This window comes from Felis catus, chromosome F1 (genome assembly GCF_018350175.1).
Source record: "Felis catus isolate Fca126 chromosome F1, F.catus_Fca126_mat1.0, whole genome shotgun sequence".
In the NCBI taxonomy this organism is placed as follows: domain Eukaryota; kingdom Metazoa; phylum Chordata; class Mammalia; order Carnivora; family Felidae; genus Felis; species Felis catus.
The window spans coordinates 44,693,853-44,714,317 of NC_058384.1; the positions used below are offsets into that span (position 1 = coordinate 44,693,853).

Sequence of the window (20,465 nt, forward strand, 5' to 3'; positions counted from 1 at the left end):
TTTTAAATGTTCACTTAGTTATTTTGAGAGACAGAGTGCAAACAGCAGAGGAGGAGAGGGGGAGGGGGGAGACGGGGAGAGGGAGAGGGAGAGCTGGAGAGAGAGAGAGAGGGAGAGGGGGAGAGAGAGAGAGAGAGAGAGAGAGAGAGAGAGAGAGAGAGAGAGAGAGAGAATCCCAAGCTGGCTCCCAGGTGTCAGCGCAGAGCCTGCTGGGGGCTCAATGCCACAAACTGTGAGATCATGACCTGAGCTACAATCAAGAGTCGGATGCCTAACCTACGGAGCCACCCAGGTGCCCCTACTACATTTCAAAGAAGAGAGGATACTGAAAGCAGTTGGGACACTGCACAACTTTAAATCACACCATATAGGTAAACATCACACAACTATTTCTAAAAACTGGAGTTTTCTTGACAGCAGAAGGCGAATTCCTATTTATCATATTGGCATTGCAACACAGAGTTCGGGATTAAACGCCACTACCTCAAGTTTTCTGGATTACATAACTGTGTATAACATTCATGCACATCTTTATAAAATAGTACTTTTAATTAATTTATAAGTAATTCTTACGATTGATAACGTCAATTATTTTTTCCATTTGAGGGTTAACTCTAAAATTGGAAACCATCTTGTACTTGAAACAATATACAAAAAATTGTTTTACTTTGTTTTCTGATAGAAGAGAATCTCTCTAGCTTTGATCTATATTTTAGGTCCTGAAAGATTATTTTTGGCCCTTGAAACCTCCAGAATTAAGTAACACCCACATCTCTCCAAACAAAATTTAAGTAGGTTTAGTAGGCTTTTAATTTATTCACATTTCTCAGCCAGGAATTTCTGGGCTGTGGCTAATTTCAAAGATTATGCACTTTGTAGACCCGAAGTCTAAACGGTCTACATGAAAAGCTGGTCATAATATATTCCAGGAAACAGAAACTACTATGTGGTAAGATGGAGGGACTGTTATTCTAAACTTTGTCCTGTAAATATGACCAGTTCTTAGCAGCCTGTGGTGATTCGCCCAACTGCGATGTTTTACAAGGAAAACAACTAATATTTCTACACACCTGGCAATGGCAAAGCAGAGAGCCTATTGCATCAAAAAGGTACTAACTGGTCTCCATGAAACTTGGGCCAATAAATTCTTCCTATGGGCTATCATTCCTCTTTAGAGTGAGGAGGATTTTTTGAGGAATGTTCACTCTGAACAGGACAGAGGCAATTTATGAAATGCTAAAACATTAAGACTGGTTGAGTAAAGCAGATTGTGCTGGTGTTCCAAACTGTCTTCTCAGTTCCTCAATTTACCATTCACTATTCAATGTGGTATTTCTCAATATCTCAATTTACTATTTCATATTTATTTCTACATGGGAAATAAAACCAGAGGCAACTATTGAAGGATATATGGATATTTTTAATGAGTAAGGTTACTTTGTTGAGTGAAGTTTCTGTTAGGTATGGTAGACTGATGGAACTGGCATTTCAAACCAGTTTTAGAACTTTTTGGCAAACAAGGAATAAATCACAGTTCTACACCTGCTGAAAATTCATGTGATTTTTTTCTACTCACTTGTGCATCATGTGCGCTTTTGGGAAAATCATGAGGCTAAAGTATTGCTTTAAATACTTTAAATAGTCATGTTACAGTTTCTCTATTAGGAATTAGCCGGATTTAGAGTGAGTCTCACGATAGCGTGTAGAGTGCTAATGCCCAATTCACCAGCAGAAACGGATGCCACATTTAAACACATTTTGGTGAAATAGAAAATACAGGTGAAATGAGTCAGCTGGGATCAATTATGTAAGTAAGGAGTTTACATCAGTATTACTTAATTTTTAATACATGCTTTATAACACCCGATTTTAAAATTTCAAATTCCACTTTGTAATCACTGAAACAGTTTAATTAAACTTGGCATCAATTCTTGAGTTTTAAACATGAGCTGGAAAGAAAACAAATCTTCCTTACATGACAAATGATGTCCACATAAAGCCTAGGCAAACAGCACGTAAATATTGAGACACTGAACATACTCCTGCTAAAGAAAAGACAAAAACACTTGTGTACAGAAAAAGATGTTTGTAATGGTTTGTAGCATTAAGAGTGTTCTGGAACTCTTTGCCGACACAATAATATTTTACATCTGAATACACACAGCAATATTTACATATGCAGTAAATACGACTGTATAGCTAGTTTCAAAGGTGGCTGGATATAAGGTTTCTGAACTAAAAATCAAGCAATAGCATATCAGAATGTGAAACTAAAAACGCTCCGTGTCTCAGAAAAAAAAAAAAAATTAAGCATATTTGAATAAACCTTAAAAAAATGACTGAGGAATATAATTAAAGAGAGATACCTGCCTTCATTTTCTAAATTGAAAGACCATCAATGACAGAGCTTTAGTGTTATTTGTTGGTATATTTCAATGCTTAGAGGCTGACAGGAAGCAAGCATTCAAAAAAACTTGTTGACTTAGTGAAATGTTTTGGAAATTTATGAATGATAGGTAACTCATTTGTTTTAAAAATGTCATTCAAAAAAAAGTAAATCAAATAGTATCACACAGTTTCCTATCATTAACTAGAAACCAAATTCCACCCAAAGAAACTTTTTAATCTATTGAGAAGTAGTGTTAGAATGAAATGTAATTATGTGTCTAGAAATCGCCTTACTAATGCCAGAAAATAAAAACTTCTACATTCAAATTCACTATTCTCCTAAGAATAGTCTTTAGACTGGTCTTCTAGAATATACCTCCAATACAACCACAGGAAAACACCCATGAGAATATTTGGATGTTATAAACATTGCATATTCATTTTTTTCAAATTTATATGATATATTCATGCCAAAGGTACAAGTAATGCTTGCTTGTCTATAAGACTTTTAAGGCCGTGACAATAACAGTTGTAAATGCTAAAGGGATTCTTCTTTAGAAAGAGTTAACATCTATATCTGAGATAAATCTAGTCATTAGTTGATTTGAAGGTTTCTATTGTCTAATTTCTGTTCTGGTTCTATATATATTCATATACTTCTTCATACTTTCACAGAAAGCATTTGGGTAAAAATTCTAAGCAAAAAGAGTAAATTATGTTTTATGATAATTACAAGGGAAATGCTTATATTACAGCATTCAAAATATTAAAACATGTTTCGAATTTCTACATTAAATAAAATTATGATGAATAATCACATCATCTAAATAAGCTGCTTCTATTTTTTGAAACTTAACAATGTCAAAAGCCACTCACACACTAAGCTACAGAACAGTAATTAAATCACAATCTACACCAAATTCCTATTACCACTGTGAAAGCAGAACAGAAAATGTTTTATAACACAGAAAAGGCTTTCCTTTTTGCACTCTTACCTTCTGCAACACAAACAGTCCACCACATAAGCCAAACAACCTGTGCTGAAAATCTCATTTTGAGGATCCTTTAGGGGCACATTTAATAGCCGACACTGCTCACTCTATGTCAGCTGCTCTTCAGCTAAAAGTTGTGATTAGAGCAGGAAAGCACTTGCTCCAAAAGGAAGTTGAAACAGTTTGGGAATGAAAGGGATTACTAGATGCTCCGCCCATCAGAAACTTTTGCAAAGTAAAAGAAAAAAAAATCAATCACAGGCCCCAGCAATGCCAGAGTTGGAATCAGACTCCCACTGCACTCCCACTGATTGTTAATGTTGTGACCCACTTTTGTTTTTATAAACCCAGCCTGTTCTAAGTTGGAACATGTCCAGGTTCTTGGAATGTGCAAGGCAGTAACCGGTGATATACTTCGAATTTCATTAACTCTCTAATTATTCAAACCCATTCAGATCTATCGTGTGTACACTTCAAAAGATAAAATAATAAAAGCACCTTTAACAATCATTTACAGGGGTGTCTGGGTGGCTCATTCGGTTAAGCATCCAACTTCAGCTCAGGTCACGATCTCCCAGCTCGTGGGTTCGAGCCTCAAGCCAGGCTTTGTGCTGACAGCTCAGAGCCTGGAGCCTGCTGCAGATTCAGTCTCCCTCTTTCTCTGCCCTCCCCCCCAAAATATAAATAAACATTAAAAAAATTTTAAAAGAAATCATTTACAGAGCTTGACGTTAGGCAACGCTTTCACAAACAAGACCCAGACAACGTGAGTGAACTTTGCCAAGAATGCAGTGCTGGTTGATATTTGCGACCTGCTTTTCCCGCAAACCATGCACTTATTCTTTTAAGGACGTGTCACATACGTGTGTGAAACAACAGGATCACTCTCAATGGACATAAATGAGTTTAACAATTCAAAACTCAAGAAACTGGAATGCTGGATTGCTAAAACTCTATGTTGAAATACGATAAGCATGAAGAGAAGGGAAGCAAAGGGTCTGCTGAATCTCGAGAAGGTGAAGACGCCTCTGCAGCAGCACCGAGCTCAGGAAACCGCGTAGCACTAGGTCTCAGGGAAGCCCCGGGTGTCCCTTCAGTCAGTCCCTCTCGCCCTCCTCTCACCACACACAGGGTGACCACTCTCCGGATCTCTGGGAACATGGAGTCCATTTGCCTGTCTGGTACTCTGCATCAGCTGAGAGATCAGATACTGAGTCTTTAGTATTCAGAGCCTTTCGTGAAAAACCGTGTGTCATTCAACCACGCTGTTGGGTTTAATTGCGGATCATTAATTCTTAGGGCGTGTAATGTTCAATTCTTTGAACATATCTCATTTTATTTGTGTGCCTGCCACTGGGCACCGGGGTGGATTCTCGTTTGCAGCTAACAGAAGTAGTGCCGCTATGAGCCTATTATGAGGTTTTGGTAAAGACAGGTCGTCATTCCTGATGAGTACATACTGAGGAGTGAAATGGTAGGACATGACGCGTGAATACGTTTACGTGTACCAGGTAACATCAGAGAGTGTTCCAAAAGGATTCTGCTAACTGGTGTGCCATCAGCAGTGTATACATTGCTCCAAATCCTCAACACACTTGATGTCTCCAACCTGTGCGATTTTGGCCATTCTGGTGAACACAGAGCAGTACTTCTTTGTGGCTTTAATACGCCTTTTCCCGATGACAAATGAAGTGGAGAACTCGCGTGTAGCAACTGGTCATTTAGATATCCTCTTGGGTGAATTGTCTATTCAAGTCTTTTCTACTGAGTTATCTGTCTTTTACTTATCTCACTGTGGGAATTCTTTCTATACTCTTTGTATATTCTTGGACATATGTACTATAAATATTTTCTCCGTCGATGGGCTATTTGCTCAGTGTTACATGTTTTATACTGAGCAGAATTTCTTCATTTTAAATGGAACAGTTAGATGTTTGCTTTTCATAGTTATGCTTGGGTGTAATTTTTTCAAACATATTCTTCAAGCCTGCTTTGGAAGTTGGTGGCTAGCTTTGGAAGCTGGACACGTTTTCAGAGGGTTCAAACCACAAATTCAGGCTGAATTCACTGACACGTGTAAGCAGAAAAGAATTCTGGGTCACTAGTCGCCTTGCACGTCTATGGCTCTAGCCACAGCAGAGACAGTCCTTGTTAATGTCACGGGATAGAATCATTGCAATGGACAAAAAGAAAATGTTTGGAGCTTAAAACCAAAAGTAATTTTCTTGGGGCACCTGTGGCTCAGTTGGTGAAGTATCCGAGTCTTGGTTTTGGCTCAGGTCATGATGTCACACAGTTCCTGAGTTCAATCCCCATCAGGCTCCACACTATGAATGTGAAGACTGCTTGGGATTCTCTCTCTCCCTCTCTCTCCCCCTCTCTGCCCTTCTGCCCCTCCCCCCTGCCCCTGGCACATGCCTGTGCATGTACACTCACTCTCTCCCTCCAAATAAATAAATAAACTTAAAGAGGTTTTCTTAATTTTAAAATTGATTTAAATTTGAAATTGTTTCCCGTTTGGATTAGTACCTTTCGTGTCCTATTTAAGACATCCTTGCCTAGTCCTAGGATGCAATAATGTTTTCCCCTAAAAGCATTGTTTTCTCTTTCACATTTACAACTCATTTGACATTTGTGTATGGTATCTGGTACTAAGAGCGACAGACGTACTTTTAAAATATAGCTATCCAACTGTTGGGGCAATATTTACTGAAAATATCACCGCTTTCCTACTACACTGCTTCACTCTGACTTTTGTCTTAAATCAGGCAACTGGAAATGTGTGAGTCTATTTCTTAATGTCCTCAGTAAGCTCAGTGAGTTCACCAAGCTCATCACACCACAAAAGCTAGAAGTCCTGCTTTAATTTTTTAAAAGATTGTCTTCTAAAGTGTCGATTTCTGGTAACTTGGGGTTCTTCTAGTTATCTTTTAAACTGATTTCTTGCTTAACTTTGTTTGGTCTGAGATGTACTCTCAATAATTCCAATCTTTTAAAATTTCATAAGATTAATATTTAAAACATATAAGGAACTCAACACCCAACAACAAGGTATAAACTTAACACCCAAACAACAAATAATCCAGTTAAGAAACGGGCAGAAGACATGAATACGCCTTTTTCCGGAGAACACATCCAGATGGCTAACAGACACATAAAAAGATGCTCGACATCTCTCAACATCAGGGAAGTACAACTCAAAACTACAATGACGTATCACCGCACACCTGTCGGAATGGCTAACATAAACAACACAGAAAACAACAGGTATTGGTGAAGATGTGGAGAGAGGGAAATCCTCTGGCAATGTTGGTGAGAATGCAAACTGGTGCAGCCACTCTGGAAAACAGTAGGGAGGTCTCTCAAAAAGTTAAAAATAGAATTACCCTACAATCTAGCAACTGTACTACGAGGTATCTACCCAAAGGATATAAAAATACTAATTCAAACGGATACATGCACCCCAATGTTTATAGTAGCAACAACAGCCAAATTATGGAAATAGCCCAAATGTCTAGTGACTGACAAATGGATAAAGAGAGGGTGGTATACATATAACATAGATACATACATTCACATAAGGTATACATATACATATATATAATGGAATACATATACATGTATGACGTACATATATATTTATAATACACGCACACACACACACACATAATGGAATATTTCCCAGCCATAAAAAAAGAATGAAATCTTGCCATTTGAAATGACATGGATAGTGCTACAGAGTATAATTGCTAAGTGACATAAATCAGTCACAGAAAGAAAAATATCATATGATTTCACTCATATGTGGAATTTAAGAAACAAAACAAAGTGGGAAAAAGAAAAAGAAAAAAACAGACACTTAACTATAGAGAAAAATCTGTTGGTTACCAGAGGGGGGGGGGGGGGGATGGATGGAGATCTCCTCCACCCCTCCCACCAGCCCAAAGATTAGGAACACGACAGGGATGTCCACTCTCACCACTATTGTTTAACTAAGTTGTGGAAGTCCTAGCTTCAGCAATCAGACAACAAAATGAAATAAAAGGCATCAAAACTGGCAAAGAAGAGGGAAACTTTCACTTTTACAGAGGACACGATACTCTATATGGAAAACCCGAAAGACTCCACCAAAGGCCGCTAAAACTGATACATAAAGGCAGCAAAGTCACAGGGTACAAAATCAATACACAGAAATCAGTTGCATTTCTATACACCAATAATGAATCAACAGAAAGAGAAATCAAGAAATTAATCCCATTTACAAGTGCACCAAGAACCATAAAATACCTAGGAACAAACCTAACCAAAGATGTAAAAGACCTGTATGTTGAAAACTATACAAAACGTATGAAGGAAACTGAACGAGACACAAAGAAATGGAAAAACATTCCATCCTCATGGATTAGAGGAATAAATATTGTTAAAATGTCAACACTACCCAAAGCAATCTACACATTCAATGCCATCCCAATCAAAATTGCACCAGCATTCTTCTCAGAGCAAATCTGTATGGAACCACAAAAGACCCTGAGCAGCCCAAGTAATATTGAAAAAGAAAACCAAAGTGGGAGTCATTACAGTCCCAGACTTTAGCCTCTACTGCCAAGCTGTAATCATCAAGACCAGGTATCGGCACAAAAACAGATACATAGACAAATGTAATACAGAACCCAGAATAAGACCCACAAATGTATGGCCAACTAATCTTTGGCAAAGCAGGAGAGAATATCCAATGGAAAAAAGACAGTCTCTTTAGCAAATGGTGCTGCAAGAACTGGACAGCAACACGTAGAAGAATGAAACTGGACCACTTGGTTACATCATACACAAAAATACACTCAAAATGGGTGAGAGACCTAAATGTGAGACAGGAAACCATCAAAACCTTAGAGGAGAAAGCAGCCAACAACCTCTCTGATCTCAGTCGCAGCAATTTCTTGCTCAACACATCTCCAAAGGCAATGGAATTAAAAGCAAAAATGAGGGGCGCCTGGGTGGCGCAGTTGGTTAAGCGTCCGACTTCAGCCAGGTCCCGATCCCGCGGTCCGTGAGTTCGAGCCCCGCGTCAGGCTCTGGGCTGATGGCTAAGAGCCTGGAGCCTGTTTCCGATTCTGTGTCTCCCTCGCTCTCTGCCCCTCCCCCGTTCATGCTCTGTCTCTCTCTGTCCCAAAAATAAATAAATGTTGGGAAAAAAAAAAAAGCAAAAATGAACTACGGGGACCTCATCAAGATAAACACCTTTTGCACTGCAAAGGAAACGATCAACAAAATGAAAAGGCAACCAATGGAATGGGAGAAGATATCTGCAAATGACATATTGAATAAAGGATTAGTATCCAAAATCTATAAAGAACTTACCAAACTCAACACCTAAAAAACAAATAATCCAGTGAAGAAATGGAAGGAAAACATGAATAGACACTTTTCCCAAAGAAGACATCCAGATAGCCAACAGACACATGAAAAGATGCTCACCAGCACTCATCATCAGGGAAATACAAATCAAAACCACAATGAGATACCACCTCACACCCATCAGCGTGACTAAAATTAACAACTCAGGAAACAACAGATGCTGGCGAGGATATGGAGAAATGGGAACCCTCTTGCACTGTTGGTGGGAACGCCAACTGGTGCAGCCACTCTGGAAAACAATGTGGAGGTTCCTCAAAACATTAAAAATAGAACAACCCTACAACCCAGCAACAGCGCTACTAGGAATTTGTCCAAAGGATACAGGAATGCTGATTCATAGGGTTACATGGACCCCAATGTTTACAACAGAGCTTTCAACATAGCTAAAGCATGGAAAGAGCTTAAATGTCTATCAACTGATGAATGGATAAGAAGAATATATATATATATATATATATATATATATAAATATGTGTATATATATATATATATATATATGTGTATATATATATATATAAATATGTGTATATATATATATATATAAATATGTGTATATATATATATTATATATATATATATAAATATGTGTATATATATATATATATAAATATGTGTGTATATATATATATATATATATATATATATATATTCACTCGTGTGGAACTTGAGAAACTTAACAGAAGACCATTGGGGAAGGGAACGGGAAAAATAGTTACAAACAAAGAGGGAGGGAGGCAAACCATTAGAGACTCTTAAATACAGAGATCAAATGGAGGGTTGATGGGAGGGGGCTGGGCAAAGGGGAAAATGGGTGATGGGCACTGAGGAGGGCAACTGTTGGCATGAGCACTGGGTATTGTATGTAAGCAATCAACGATGGGAATCTACCCCCAAAACCAAGAGCACACGGTACACACTGTATGTTAGCCAATTGGACAACAAATTACATTAAGAAAAAACAAAAGATATTGTTTGTGATGAAGACACACTGGAGGTGACCACAAGGTCCACTTGGAGAGGACCTCTTCCATCACCACACAGCAGGTAAGAAGGCTCAGCGTCCCTGAGCTTGCTGACCTGGAAAATGTCCCCACGATCTTAAGTGAAAAAACAATACACATAAAGCATAATTCCATTTGGTTGTATTTTTAACCATACACAACAAAATTGTACGTTTTCATAAGCACACATTGCATGTATTCAAGAAGGCTGACAAGAATGTATGCATCAAATGATACGGTTACTTCTTGGAGAAAAGGTTTGTGAGGTGAGGGGGCTTTTGATTTTTCGGAACTGTTCCTATGAATACTTCCTTATTTATGTTTAAAGGCTGAACAACTCTGTAAAAATACACTACAAGTCACCAAAATGTACCTTTGGAGTTAGTGAATTTTGTAGTATGTAAAATATATCTCAAGAAAACTATCCAAATAACTTAGGAGCATCTGGGTGGCTCAGTCAGTTAAGCGTCTGACTCTTGGTTACAGCTCAGGTCATGATCCCGGGGCACATGGATTGAGTCCCATGTCAGGGGATTCTCTCTCTCTCTCTCTCTCTCTCTCTCTGCCTCTGCCCACTGACATCCTCTCCTTTTCAAAAATAAATAATGAAAAACAGAATTAAAAGAGAGGATGATGATGTAGATGATGAAGAAAAAGGTGTTAAGGCAATGAAAGACCAAGAAAGACCAAGAAAATGTCACAGACCAGAGACTATGACAACATTTACATGCAAAGTGGTATGGAAAGACATTTCATGGAAAAACTGGGGGAATATGAATGAAGTCTACAATTGTATTCATAGGACTGTGCCAATGTTAATTCCTTACTTTTGATACCTGTACTGTGGTTATAAAAAACGTTATCGTTACAGGAAGCTGGATAAGAACTCTACACTATCTTTGCAACTCTTCCGTAAACGTAAAATTACTAGAAAAAAAAAAATCAGCAGCAGCAAATACACTTGGCCCAGATATAAAGACACCTCCACAGGCTCACTGCCAAGGCCCCAGTGGCCCACCCCAGAAAAACCTGTTTGTTTTTTTCTCGTTTAATCCTTTATCCATATGCATTGGAAGTTGTCATTTCTCAAATCTTTCCCCAGTTTTACTGAAGATTTTCCCCCAAAGGCACAGCGGACTGACACAGTACCTGTTCCCCAGCAAGGCAATGGCACAGAGGTCACCCTTCTGTACCTGAGGCAGACCAGCAGGGGGCACCACGAGTCCTGGCAGCATCAAATCTGCAGCAAATGAAACAAATGCATCACAACCTGTATTCTGCTTGTAAACAATTCCAAGTTCTACTTCAACATTTATTCGTTCACTCAACCTACAAACCTTTATCAGGTATCAGCAAGGTTATTCATAATGAAAATTAAAAGACGGTAACCTGAGTATCACAGCATTTCCCTAGGGGGGCTAGTGGTCCAACTGAAGCACCAAGGCCAGTTCCATGACCTATCTTATTCTGGTTTCCCAAATTTAGCCTACTGACTTAAAGGACAGCCTATGGCAGTTCACAAACTATTTTCTCATTGAAGTACAAAGTACAAAGCTGACTGAAGCCTTTCAACAGTGTCGTAGAGGCCCAGGGACCTCATGGAAGCAGTCAAGAGAGAGATGAAACGCAAACGGGGGGAAAATTCCATTTTTCAACCATATGAACGCAGGAAGCGGGTACATTTATTGGAGTAGTCGGTCCTTCCTAAGCGGGTTTCATTTGATAGCCAGAATATAGGGAAATCTTCTTACCTGCTCCCCCGACCAGTTTTTCAAGCACCGGAGGCCACGTCGTGAAACCTGGGAGAAGGTCAGGATAGGACCACAAGGTATACACTGCCCAAAAAGAGACACAGATTTATTGCCAAAAAGTCAATCCCCTGGGGCACTGGCAAAGCCAAACGCGAAGGCCACTTTAATTCAGGGACAGTAAAAGAACTCAGCTCAAAGCTAGAGAAGAGGCTGTGAGGCCCAAAGAGGGTTCATTCTGGTTTTTGTGTGTTTTTCTTCAAATTTAAATGTATTTATTTAAATTCAAGTTAGTTAACATACAGTGTAGCCTTGGTTTCTACGGGTTTCCTTCTTAAAATAGGCAGATTCTTTTTTTTTCTAATATACCTTTTTATCTTTTAATAATTGCAATATAAGCGATTACAAATATACATAAAAATGCTTACAAATCACATAAACATATTTATACCATTATACAGCCATATAAAATGGAAATATGGAAGGATAAATATTAGGATATCACCAAGAATTTCCACACTTGTGAAGGTGGTAAAACTACTAAAAATTGAAAAAGTATACACATATACAAAAGTACATGTGAATATAATTTTTAAAAATTGTAAATGGTAATCACTCTCTTGTCTTTCAAGCTCTCTCCTCAGTGCCTAAGGAAATCTTCTGTGGGTGTGCTTAGGAAATAACAGGGAGGCAGTGGGCCCATACGCTTTGCTATTGGAATGAAGAAGGCAGATTCTTAAAAACCTGGATGTCACCTGACACTGGGAGGCCCCATCATTCCACCTGATTGTAGTTGTAGAAATGGGCACAGCAGGTAAAAGCAAGGACAAAGACCAAGGAGGATTCCATTTGTGACCTCAGAAACAAGTAGACTAAGAACAGGGCACCAGCCTGTAAACAATTTGGAAATTTCCGCATGTTTATTATTTGTATTCCCTCTGTTTTCATAGTGATTAGTGGTAAAAACCCTTAGATCAAAAAGCAGCAAAGTGGGGTGGGGGCAGGAGCGGCCCAAGGAGACCACCCTACGCTGCTGCAGCCCAGCTTAGGGCAAGAAAAGCCCCAGTGACAAAGCAGGTGTCAGCAGCTAGAGACACAAGGACCCTAGATGTCTGAGTTCTGTCACAAGGAGAGAAAGCAAAGGATCCTGAGAGCCAGATAGAGCCAAAGGAAGAATCCCTGTGAGGTATCTCGATGGGAGTACATCACTAAGACAGCTGGGTACGTGGTTTCCTATCACAGGATCTTTTCAGTCTCTAAAGAAAATCCTGCCAGTCATCGTTTTAAGACGTATTTCCTACATGTCCTGAAATGCCACCCTTTTCGAGACCCCTGCTCCATCCCTAGTTAACCCCCTAGGAACTACTATTCCTTCATCTCAGAAGATCTCTTGGCAACCGCGCTCTTTCTGTATTGGCCCTTTCATTCTCCCTCCTATGGCAGTAAGTTTCGACCTTGAAAGACCCAAGTCTAGGGACACTGGGCCCGAAACGATTCTTACGGATGGTACTGGGAGATTTGGCACTTACTGTTTTGAGTAAGACAGGTGCATGAAAGAAATAAGGAGAAACGGATGCCAGGCAAGGATTACAGTAATGGCCATGTCCATCCTGTTGCCATACCTGTCGGATACAGAGTTTTCTCCACTTCGAACAGGATGGGGTTACCACCGCTCACGTACACAGTCACTGCATCCCCTCTGTGAGCATACAGTTTCACAATGTTGAGCTCCTCCTTTCCAGGTACCAACACAGAGACCTGATCTGTTCCTAGAGTGGGGAAAGCAGCCATCACATCAGCCCGAAGCTTTCTCCTGCAGAAAGCAAACCGATGAGTGGTATGAATCGTGCCTGGATGCATTTTGAGAAATGCAAAGGATTCGGAAGGACTTACTATCAAATCGAGGGGCCAAGGAAAAACTGCTTTATGATGCCCTACTCTCGTACACTCTTCCAAAGCATCCTATTCTCTTTCACATCCCATGTCTCCTCTATTGTCACATATTCTTGGGGGCAAGACTTTCCATTTTACGAACAAAGAGGGAAACTGAGATCCAGGCAGTAACCAAGTTAGCCTGACTTTGGAAATTCAGCCCTGCCTTCCTGCCTCTATGCCTAGCCCTCGCGCCCACTCCCTTCTCTCTATGCTTGGCAAACCTGTCCCAGATGGTTAAAAAGCTATACCAGGGCACCAAGAGTGACAACTGTAGAACACGGGGTCCAAAATTCGCAACGTGCTATCTGCGTTTGCGACACTGTCTGAACAGATACGGTTCTCCTCAAAACATGTCCCTTAATTCTCCCTCACCTCTCCCTCCATCTGTCTGTCTCTCCTGCCAGAAGTAATCACTAGACACTTTTCCTCCTATCGTTGTAGTTCTCGGTTCCCCATCTGATTTCTCCTCAGGGACTCTATGCTTTTAGGAGAGTGGCACCCTGTCTGTCTTTCTTTCTTCCTTCTTTCCTTTCTTTCTTTTTTGGCGCCCTCCGCAATACCTTCTATAGATCACAGTCAGTAAGCGCTCATTGAATTACGTTTTCCTTTAAACGAACTACAATATCCAAAAGATAGCCTGGGAGATAAATCAGGCCTCCTCCCCGTCTTCACCCTCAAAACATGTCTATTCCAGCCTGGTCCCCTGGGGTCCCTTCCCCCGCTGGACCCCTCGGCCTGCACCCCGGGTCGGCTGAGCTAGTCCAAAGACGGTTGTGGGCCAGCCGGGATGGAGAAATGGCTGGGTGTCCTGGTGGGCGGAACAGGGCCCTTCTCTCCCTCACCTGTCCGACCCCTTGATGGCCGTGTTGGACTTGACCCGAAAGGCCTTGGCAAACATGTCTGCTGGAGTGGCCTGGGGAAGAGAAGGAGAGCACAGCCGCCAGGGGCCGTCAGGAACGCGACAACGCGGCACCGTCCCGACCCGCAGCCCTGGGGGCAGCCATGCTGGGGCCCGGCCGGGAAAGAGGCCCGGCTGGAAACCCGGGCCGCGCAGCTTCGCGGCTTTGGCCGCTGCCCAGACCGCGGCCGCCCCTACTGACAGGACCCGGAACTGAAGCGGGGGGGCGGGGCCCGGGGAAGGCGGGGCGGATTCCCGCTCCGGCCCTGCGCCTGCGCGACTGGCTGGCTCCTGCACGCCTGCAGGGGTCCCGCGGTGGCTAAGGTGCCTCTGTCTATTGCCGCTCAGTAGGCGTTAGGGCGTCTTGACTTCCCTTCAGTTTAATTCAGCCCCACAGAAGTAATTGACCCTTGTGTTTTATTCGTTTCGTAGCCCTCTCGAATGGTTTTCTTAAGGGCTTTGTTTGTCTTTGCATTTAATTGCACGCTAGGAAGTCTCCGAATTTTCTCTTTTGTTTTAAATTTACATGGGGTGATAGCAATACGGGGCATCCGCCCTCGCCCAAGGTTTGCGCCTCATGTTATGAGTAAAAACACTACAAACAATCTTCAAATCTGTTTTAAAATATTTTTGACCACCTCTAGGTAACTCTTGCAAAGCGTTATTGCATTTTGCGTCAGGTGTTATTTGGGGAGAGAGGGGTTTCCAAAACTAATTAAATTATTCACGTTGCTTATTAAAAAAAAAAAAAATCTGTGAGCCAGATTAGGGTCAGGTTATGGCTTGGCTTCTCCCTAGCAATGTGATCCTGGGCCAACGGCTTATTCTTTCTAAAACCCTTGCATTCTCTGAAAGATGTGCATGGAGTACCTACGTCATGGGGTTTCTATGAGAAACGATTGAGGTAATGAGTGTGATGGGTTACACAGTGTTTTGCAAATTTGCAGTCATATTTTTCAAAACTCTGACAGGTGTGAAGTTTTGGGTTTCCCTGAAAGGGACTGCTGTGTGGCCTGGAGGCATGGATTTAAAGACCTGGGGTCTTGGCTCCTACTAGGTTAATTTTTGCGTATGGGAACGGTTAAGGGCAGAGTGTCCATCCACCAAGAAATAAATACTAATTGCTCGTTCGCTGACACAGTTACACAGTTACACAGTTACACAAAGTTACACAAAGGACTGGGCGTCCAAAGATTAGGTCTCCCGGTGTCTGCCCGCCACCAGGATTCTTACAAGGGCCCCTAACGTGGCCTGGGGCCAGGCGCAACTTGGGCTCCTCCTACCCTTCTGACCTAGGAGGCCTTTCTTCTCAAGCACCCCAGCGACAAGGCCAAGGTCAGAGGAGCCCAGAGGAGGGCAGTGCCAGACAGCCTTTTCCCTTCTGGCTCCCAACGCAGCCACATGTGGGGACGCTTGATCCAGACTGTGCTGGCGACCAGTGTCTACCGCAGCACAGCTACTGAGGCAGCCTCTGTGCAGGGAGCTGAGGAAGGCTATTCAAGAGAAGATTAGAATGATAAATACGAAAACAGCAAGGTACAGATAAATGTGTAAAATCACCTCCCTTCTATATATTGAAAAAAGGAGAGTAATAAACACTGGGAGGATGACAGAAACTAATAAAAATAATAACTTTATTAAATGAGGAAACAGATAAATGATGGAAAAAGCTTACTCTTCAGAGAGCCTTGTCATGTGACTTTGACTTTTGAAACATGTAGGCGTTTTTCATATCTAAAAAGTTTAGCTTAACAGAGGAAGAAGCATGATTTAAAATTAAAATATGAATGCAAATAAATGTAAAACTGTATTAAGTTGGGAAGTGAACCAATCAGAGATAAGGATTATTTGAAGTCATTTTGGAAGAGAGTACTTACATTCAGAGTTGAACATCCCGGGACAAAATAAATGCAAAGACATTGTAACCTTCATTCAGTAGTTTACCTGGTAGTAGTAATGTTTGCATTAAACTTTTTATATTATTTTTGCAAATGTTGAAACATAAGAATATGTGAGTAAAGAGAAGAGACAGAAAATGTATTAGAAAGTTTTTAACCCTGTGTTATTAAACTTGAATTGTAAGATCCAATAGGAGCAAACGAATTTTAAATTTCACTTCTATTTCAGTCTTCTGACAAGCCAAAAGACATTTAAAGTCGTTTCCACAGTGTTGAACATTTCTATTTCAACATAATTCTCTTCACAGGATGGTACAATTCTTGGGCTCTAAACACTATTTCCCAGTAAAAGGAATCAGACCCCTTTGGAAAGGTGTATGCCTACAGGCATTGGGCAGGGAAATACCCAGCGAGCCTGGAACATCATGTTGTCTTAAGAAATGCTCAAAGAATAATGGGGTATAACAAAGCAATCAGCAGCAGGTTTCAAGAGGCTCTCAACTAGCCAAATTTGGGATAATTTGAGCTTCAAAGACAATGCCTAGAATTAATTATGACAAATTGAATAAATAACAATTCAGGAATCCATGCTGATTATTTATTTATTTATTTATTTATTTATTTATTTATTTATTTATTTATTATCTTGAGAGAGAGGAGAGCTTAGTGGGGAGAGTGGGGCAAATGGAAAGAGAGAAAGAATCTTAAGCACGCTCAGCGCACAGCCCAGAGCTCGAGCCCTGGGCTCGATCCCATGACCTGAGCCAAAATCCTGTTGGATGCTCCACTGACTGAGCCACCCAGGTGCCCCGGTGATACATTAAAAATAAATAAATAAATAAATAAATATGTATATATATATATATATACACGTATATATATATATATATGGGGCGCCTGGGTGGCTCAGTCGGTGGAGCATCTGACTTCAGCTCAGGTCATGATCTCGCCGCTCTGACTTCACGTCCCGCGTTGGGCTGTGGGCTGACAGCTCAGAGCCTGGAGCCTGCTTCAGATTCTGTGTCTCCCCCTCTCTCTGCCCCAACCCACTCGCATTCTATTTCTGTCTCTCTCAAAAATAAATAAACATTAAAAAAAATTAAAAAAATGTGTATATATGTAAAGCTATCAGAAGGTCACTATTATCAAGTTCTTATTCTAAAATATTCCTATTTAGTACCAAGGGCACAATCGTTGGATTCTAAACACTATTTCCCAGTAAAAAGAATCACGGGTGCCTGGGTGGCTCAGTTGGTTAAGTGTCCGACCTCCACTCAGGTCACAATCCTGTGGTTCATGGGTTCACACCCTGCGTCTGGCTCTGTGCTGACAGCTCAGAGCCTGGAGCCTGTTTTAGATTCTGTGTTTCCCTCTCTCTCTGCCCCTCCCCCACTCATGCCCTATCTCTCTCTCTCTCTCACTCAAAAATAAATAAACATAAAAAAAAAAAAGATTCAGACCTTTTTGGAAACATGTATGCTTACAGGTATTGGGCAGGGAAGTATACAGCAAGCCTGGAACATCATGTTGTACTAAAAAGAAAAGAAATGCTCAAAGAATAATGGGGTACAACAAGGCAATAAGGAGCTCATTTCAAGAGGCTCTCACTAGCCAAATTTGGGATACTTTGAGCTTCAGAAATAATGACTATATTTAATTGTGACAGTTGAATAAATAAAAATTCATGAATTCGTGCTGATACATTTATTATTTTGTTAAATTTTTTAATTTATTATTATTATTATTATTATTATTATTATTATTATTATTTTTGAGAGTGAGAACTCAATGGGTGGAAGAGGGGCAAAGGGAGAGAGAGCAAGAATCTTAAACAGGCTCCACACTCAGCACAGAGGCTGAGCTGGAGCTCAGGGCACAATTCCATGACTCTGGGATCATGAACTGAGCCAAAATCTAGTCAGATGCTCAACCAACTGAGCGACCCAGGCTCCCCACTGATACAACATTTAAAAAAAGAAGAAGAAAAAGAAAAAGAAAAAGTATCTCTAAAGCTATCAGAAGGTGGTTTTATCAAGTCCTTACTCCAAAAATTGGAAATTAAAGAGCAAATATAAAGATTTACCAAATCTTTTTAGGTAAAAGTATTAAGGAGTTGGCAAATCAACAGTCATCTTTACATGGGAATGGCAATAAATGCATAAAAATATTAGAATTAATCTTAAAAGTTGCTATTTCACAGCCAAAAATGAAAATAACTGGTTACAGGCCATATTGCTTACAAGGCAAGTGTCGTACATACATTCCACAAGCTTTGGGTGAAAGTTTCTGGAGAAATAGTATATACACCAATATTGACAGCAAAGATAACTTGTGGATTGTAACAATATTCCTTTAAATGTGAGAAAACTGACTGTCATTTGTGATTCAGATTTAGATAAATCGGCTCCAGTAGAGACAGCCTGGTTTCTCATTCTGAGAATACCACTTGACTTGATGCAAATGAAGGAAGAAGATATCACCTTAAGATACTTTTACCTTGGATGAGCACTGGGTGTTGTATGGAAACCAGTTTGACAATAAATTTCATATATTAAACAAAAATACTTTTACCTTGATTATATCTTTATTTTCATCCGAAAAATTTCATGTTTTTGTAGAAGTTAAAAATGTTTTCGGTCAACTGATTTTAACTGTTTATGTTGTTTGAAATGTATGAATTTAAAAATTGCATTTCAGACTCTTGTGGTTGAATGTGTTCAAAACTCTCTATACCAACAAAATCGTGGAGATGTCATTAGATTTGAACATCTTTACCAAAGAGGTCTTCATAGTTCTCAACATGTATTGCCTTACTTTATCTTTATTTTAAAACAACATATTCTTGTGGTTCAAAGGTGATGTATATTAAAGACAGATACAATGCAGAATGCAGGTTAGTATTAAGAAGTTAAGCAGCTACTCTTAACCCTAGTTTCTCTAAATTCTGCTGTCAATTTTTTACTGTGCTTCTTGACAATCTTTGTTTTATAAATATTTATTCAGTGTTCAAAGCACACTGTGTGTGTGTTTACACTTGACATCAGATTTTTTGTTACTTTTCATGTCATGTTATCATAGTTATGTACCCAGTTCGATTCTAATCTCCCTTTATTCTTTCTTTAATTTTTATTGTGCTAGAGTGCTATCTTGTAGGAGATCATGTATTCCATTATTTTTTTGGTATATCTGTCTTTTGATAGATAAGCAAAAGTAAGTAATAACTACTTACATCGTATTAACATAGGTATGACATAGTTAGGTTTTGAAGTGTTTCTGAAGTGAAATTATTTTGAAGATGGAAAAGCCTTTTCTCCCATTTCCTCCAAAACGGACGGTCTCAGGAAGCCTCAGAAGTTACCGAGGAAGATTTGAGAAAGGTAGGAGAAAGATGAATAGAAGTCGTCACTGAAGTGATTGAATCTCATTTCTTGTCATAGATATTTTTTTAATAGGACACAAAGCATGTTGGTTTGCCAAGTTTTAATGAAGTGCTTTTAAGAAGTGATTTATTCACTTCTCAGATTATAATTACATCATCCATGAGATATTTAACACAAACACTGATATGAATATAAAGGAGTTTAACAATACCTGACAAAATAAGCATGAAAAATTTGAATGAATGTACATGTTTTAATTTTAGGACTGCATCTTAACCACATTTTATACACAAACAGGATAGGTCAGTTTCCCGTCCCAACAGGTTGCTCGGAATGTTTGTTGTGATGTCTGTCTACGAGATCCAGGATTACATTGAAATTGAACAGTTTCCCTTGTTTGGAAATATCTCTTTTTCTTAGAAGACCATCCTAATTGTATGTTATGTTTTCTCATGGTTTCTTGTGATACCATACAAACATCTGAAGATTTAAAAAAATGAACATAAGCATTAAGTAGTAAACAAATATTTTCCACAGAATTTCAGACTTTCAAAGTAGAATTGTCTGCACTGGTCCAGGGCTTTGTTCTCAAAACCTTATCCAACCAGTTCATTGAAAATCCATCACATAGATGTAAATCATTTTAAATGATTAACGATGTAAAAATGAGGTACTGTGTTTAAGGTGTGCTAATTAAATGTTATAATGAAAGATGCATCATGTCATAACAATAGGAAGAGCTTTCATTAAAGAATATTTTGTTGCTGTGGTTGCTTGAATAAGACTTTTTTTCTAATTTTATTTCTTCAC

At 39.8% G+C, this 20,465-nt stretch overlaps 1 protein-coding gene across 1 annotated transcript in view; it reads right to left on the reverse strand.

Annotated features, from left to right (window-relative positions):
* Positions 1–20,465, reverse strand: part of LOC102900754 — a 160,140-nt gene that overhangs the window by 24,496 nt on the left and 115,179 nt on the right. The window contains exons 24-30 of the mRNA XM_045048630.1: positions 19,941–20,135; positions 15,661–15,870; positions 14,322–14,676; positions 13,167–13,357; positions 11,548–11,631; positions 10,946–11,036; positions 4,348–4,566 (exon numbers count right to left, since the gene is read on the reverse strand). Coding sequence (XP_044904565.1) covers positions 4,348–4,566; positions 10,946–11,036; positions 11,548–11,631; positions 13,167–13,357; positions 14,322–14,676; positions 15,661–15,870; positions 19,941–20,135 — 1,345 coding nt within the window. The remainder of the gene's footprint in view (positions 1–4,347; positions 4,567–10,945; positions 11,037–11,547; positions 11,632–13,166; positions 13,358–14,321; positions 14,677–15,660; positions 15,871–19,940; positions 20,136–20,465) is intronic.